The 4,876-nt window shown below is 38.9% G+C and overlaps 1 protein-coding gene across 2 annotated transcripts; it reads right to left on the bottom strand.

Annotated features, from left to right (window-relative positions):
- Positions 1–1,798: 1,798 nt before the first annotated feature.
- Positions 1,799–4,574, bottom strand: LOC122086361 (26S proteasome non-ATPase regulatory subunit 2 homolog A-like). 2 transcript variants are annotated; one of them, XR_006142388.1, is made up of 7 exons: positions 4,444–4,574; positions 4,251–4,364; positions 4,071–4,156; positions 3,874–3,982; positions 3,572–3,750; positions 3,120–3,477; positions 1,799–2,442 (listed from the first exon to the last, which is right to left on the bottom strand). XR_006142388.1 is itself a non-coding variant. In XM_042655125.1 (6 exons), the coding sequence occupies exons 1-6, from the start codon at positions 4,492–4,494 to the stop codon at positions 3,402–3,404; spliced, it is 615 nt and encodes a 204-aa protein (XP_042511059.1). In that variant the 5' UTR covers positions 4,495–4,574; the 3' UTR covers positions 1,799–3,401. The 2 variants fall into 2 exon arrangements, 1 of the variants encoding a protein (XP_042511059.1); XM_042655125.1 differs by having other exon boundaries at positions 1,799–3,477.
- Positions 4,575–4,876: the final 302 nt, after the last annotated feature.

Below are 4,876 nucleotides of genomic sequence, written 5' to 3'. Positions count from 1 at the left end.
CTTTTTGCAATTTTCCTACAATATTGACTAATGAGTTAAACCAAGTCAGTTCAACACTTAAAAAAGTTAGAAACTTGATTAAAGTGACAAGGTTTAGTAGAAATAATATTGAGTTTGAGTCGAATATTTCATATAAATAGTAAGAGAGAAAGAGAGAGATATTCTTCCAAAGTCTCTCTCTCTCTCTCTCTCTCTCTCTCTCTCCTTCCTGGAATTCCTGGAATAGCATTTAACCTTTGACTGTCTAAAAAAAAAAAGAGGCTATAATTGTCAATTATTATTTGAAATTTAAAAATTAATATTTTCCCATTTAATAATCAGCTTAAACCGGAAAAATATAACAATTTTTTTTTCAACGAATTTTGTAGGAGGAGAAGTGGTTCTCTTTCTTTCTCTACTTGCCCTAGATTAGCATTTACCATTGATTGGAAAAAAAATGCAGTAATTATCTTGTGTTATTTGAAATTTAAATTACTAATCATTTCAATGGATATCATCTATGATTGAAATGTTTAGTTCAATGTGGACATTTTGTTCTCACTCTCTCTCCCCCTCTCTCTCACGTACATACACACACACATAGTCAACTTTTACTAGTGTGTGTGTGTATATATATATACATATATATAGAAAACAACATAACATCACGGGGCTATAGATCAGGCTTGTTGTCTAACTTAAAACTTTCTTCACCAACTTCTAGTTATTTATCATATTTTTTGCAAAAGCTCTCTTTTACGAAGAAGTTTATTATCTTGAACTGTTAATATGTGGCAAAATCTTCACCAATATACAGCAAACAATAGACCATAGTCCTCACACTATTATGCCTTACCATGTGCATGGCATGTGTGTCTCTCTCTCTCACACTCACACACACACGCGCACAGTTGCACTTGCAGTTTTACTAGTATATAAAAAATAGGAAACAATATAACATCGCGGGGCTATAGATCAGGCTTGTTGTCTAAGTTAAAATTTTCTTCACCAACTTCAAGTTATTTACTTATTTATCATACTTTTTTGCAAAAATTCTTTTTTAGGAAGAGGTTTATTATCTTGAACTGTTATATGTGGCAAAATCTTTGTCGTTGGAGTGGACCATAGTCCTCACACTACTATGCCTTACCATGTGCATGGCATGGGTTTCTCGCACTGTTTTCCCCTCTTGAGTTGTATGGTTTCTTCATCAAAGTCCATCAGAAGTTGAAGAGAGAAGGGTTAGTCTCCACCTTACCTCACTTTTACCTTCACTCCTCTCTGTCTAAAAAGTGAAAAGAACTTGGCACTGATGGTGGAAAATTGACTTAGAGCACCTCTTGTGGACTCTGAATACCTTAGAGATCGATCGAGTGATAATGGACATCAATAGCTGCAATCGACCTGCCATTCAAAGCTTCTCTAGTCATCAAGAGAAACTACTGTGGTGACCAAAGGGAACAAGTTGATGGCACTGAGTATTAGAATCCCTTCAATTTCATCGACGCCGGAAGCTTCTCCGATCCACCCATACCTCTCAAGAATCATGTAACTCGGAATCAGGGTTGGAAAATTCCAGGTTTCAACCTGAGTTTTGGAACCAGGATTGTAGGTACGGTGTGGCTTGACTCTTTATGGCAGTATAGTGGCCCCCATGATTTTATTTTGTTTTTGTAAAAGCACATCTATTGATTGGCAGGGCATGTCCTGCTTGTGCTAGGAATTTCATAACTTTTCCCTAGGTCTGTCCTAAAAAGGTTAAGGGAATTGCCTCTTTTATGTACTCTATTTTTTCCGTTTTTCAATGCAAATATACCACTTATCGGAAAAAATAAATAAATTTATTGATTAGAACGGAGTACACTCTGGCCATCTGTGTTGATAGAAAAAAGATCAAAACAAGGCCAAACTATGATATCCGTAACAGATAGGGCCATCCTAGCAAGTAAGTCTGCAATAGAGTTTACATTCCTTGAAACAAATGAAAAATACACTGCTCAAAGTAAGACGAAAAGCATCTTCTGTCATCAACAATCATCCTAATCAACAGGGCCGAACCCCTTGAGTCATGTTGCAAGCACAAAATAAGACCTTCACGGATGGCAACCACCTCCCCAATTAGTATCACCATAAGAAAGAGCATAAGGATATTCTCTTCCGCAATTCTTTTGCCTTGACTGGAGAAGACCGACCATCCTTGGATACATCTATATAGTTGAGCCTTATCAACAATAATAAGTGAAATATTATACCAGAACCAAACAGCCCTTGCAAAGGGACAGTTCACCAAGATATGACCATTCGTTTCAGCTTCTAAACTACATTTGTGGCACTGGGTGTCAATAGGGATTTGCCGCTGATGCCAATGCAATACCATCACCTATTGCTTTCCATTAAAAAACTCTTAATTTGTGGCAGTGCATTGCCTTCCATACTGATGACAGCACTTCCACCTATGAACAGCTGCAGATAAAGGTTTAGCAAGTTCTTTCTCAATCCACGGTTACACAGTATATGGTAGGCACTTCAACAGCAATTATCATGATTTATTTATTCAGAGGCCAGCATTGACAGGAAATTCTCGGTTGGCGGATACTGAATTTTATAACCAGGCAAACCAGGAACCCAGTTGTCAGATCAGATGTGCACCTTCTCTCCTGAACCAACATGCCACAGAAGTCCAGCCTTAAGAACTTTCCTCCCCTCCATTATACTTCGCTATACTTCTTCATGCCCAAGATGGATTAGAACCCAAATTTTGTTTTTTAGAAATCACATTTAGGGAAGTAGATACCCTTCATAAATTGTGCCCACGTAGAATTCAGCTCACTCCACAACCTCCATGCTACCTAAGAAGGCTTTATTATGCAAAACCAGGCCTCTCATGATAATGGGGCGTCTATGAGACGCCCCAACACCCCAAATAAATTTCAAGGTCCTACTTTCAAGGAATAAAATGCCAAATATTCAGCCATCTTGAAATTGTGTCCCAAAGGAATCCATGAAAACGATAAGCTCAACTGGAAGCCCAGCAGGCAAACTTTCTAAGACCCTCCGAAGAGGGAATATTTTCAGCGGAGAGAGATTTAACAATTCAATCAAACAATTAATGGGAACAGAAAAAGACACATTGCATATACCTTGAAGCTTTTGTCTTAGATACAACCAATCTTCCCTTTCCCCCTTTCAAGGAAAACAGATGACCCCAGGCATATCTGCAGAGAGACCACAAGGTCTTTTTTCAAATCCCTAAGTTCAACAAATGATCGGCAGAAACCTCCTTCCATAGGTGATATCCATTTTCACAGGCAACAGTCACTTCCATATCGTACTCAAGCATGATGGCCAGGCCAGTCCACAAGGTGGGACTTGCACCAGGCCCCAAGGAATTTTGTCATCTTCCAGTTGCTACAGAATCAGGGCTAGTGATCCTCTTGATAATCCGGGTTTTCTCTCAAGATGACAAAGCCCTCCAGAATGGGCGAAAGTGGAACATATCTGCAAAAACCAAATGACATTAGTACACAGTGGAACAAATAGAAAAGGGCCAACAGCAATCCACAACAAAACCAAAGATTATTGTGTTGTTTACTTCTTGGTTGCTAGTTTGGCTCTATCACCAGCAGCCAACAGAACTGGGGTTGAGTGTGTTTGGAATCCAGTTATGGTCTTGGGCTGACCAGCCTGGCCAACCACATCTACTGCTTGACCTACCCAAACAGGCACTGACACAGGTTTCAGGTTCTCATCCACAGTCATCAACATTCGAGGCTGTTCATCACACACACCAAGAATGAATAACTTTCAGGTGACAAAGAATCACCAACAAGGTAACAATTTATATGACAAAGTTATAAACTGAAAAGAACAAAACAAATCTAGTCGAGAATGGACCTTCATTGCCAATACAAGGAAGTAAAGAACATAGTGATATTTTCCTAAGATGATTGATTTCATGTCCAGACAGGCATGCAATAATATAAGTAATCCAGCTAGTGCCGTCCTGGAGCGACAAACAAGAGAAAAAAAATTAAGGTCTCCAATAGTGACTAATTTTCCTTACTAAAGAAAGCAGAGAAGAATTGACTTACGGAGACAACAGGAATCGTTCAGAATGGAATGGAGCCAGAGTCAGCAAACCCTTCCCCAGATGGACAAGACCTTGAGCTATTTGGACCTGCACGAAGCCAACCCAATTGAGTAATAGAATATTTATCTGTAAAGGCCAAACAAATTAAAAGGGAAAAAGGGAATTAAGCATCAAATCTTACACAGAAAAGGAGACTGGCTTCTTTGTAATAATAGCTTGAAAGATTCCGAAGCATGCCAGCCACTCGAGCATTGTTGGTGCCAGCACCTATCAAACCTAAGGAGATTATGGCAGCCTGCAGAAACCCGAGATAACTTTTAGATTGTGAGATGATAAAAAGGTCCAAATTTCAAGCATGCTGCAGAAGGACAAACCATTGCTACTTCTAAATCTGTATCATGGCTGAGTCTGCTTAACATGCCCATAACATTGACCTGGCCAAGAACATCAAGTCCGAAATTTTCCAAGCATCAACATTTCTGAAAGGAAACAAAAAACTAACCCCCCACACCCCCCTTTACCCCCCCCCAAAAAAAAAAAATTACACCACAAGTGCAAATGTGTGTAACAAAATGTGACTCTTTCTTTTATTTATTTATTTATTTTTATTTTTTTTGGGGGGTGGGTGGGTTTGGTTACAGGTAAATTGTCATTTCCTAATATTTTCCAATGAAATGACCACTTGGCTTCCCATTCACAATGATCTAACAGAATTAAAGGGGACCAACTTGCTGTCTACCATTTTAGGTCAACAACTGCAAGAATACTAACAAATAAGTACAACCATATGATTCATTACCTTCGGGT

This window comes from Macadamia integrifolia, chromosome 8 (genome assembly GCF_013358625.1).
Source record: "Macadamia integrifolia cultivar HAES 741 chromosome 8, SCU_Mint_v3, whole genome shotgun sequence".
Classification (NCBI taxonomy): domain Eukaryota; kingdom Viridiplantae; phylum Streptophyta; class Magnoliopsida; order Proteales; family Proteaceae; genus Macadamia; species Macadamia integrifolia.
The sequence above is the reverse complement of the archived record's forward strand: the minus strand, read 5'-3'. Positions and strand labels throughout refer to the sequence as shown.

Excerpts from the sequence above, each read along its gene's own strand:
- LOC122086361 (XM_042655125.1), bottom strand. The coding sequence starts at position 4,494 with ATGGGCATGTTAAGCAGACTCAGCCATGATACAGATTTAGAAGTAGCA. Across the intron at positions 4,157-4,250 it reads AAGCCAGTCTCCTTTTCTGT|GTCCAAATAGCTCAAGGTCT; the intron begins GTAAGATTTGAT and ends GGCTTCGTGCAG. Across the intron at positions 3,751-3,873 it reads TCCTTGTATTGGCAATGAAG|CCTCGAATGTTGATGACTGT; the intron begins GTCCATTCTCGA and ends TGTGATGAACAG.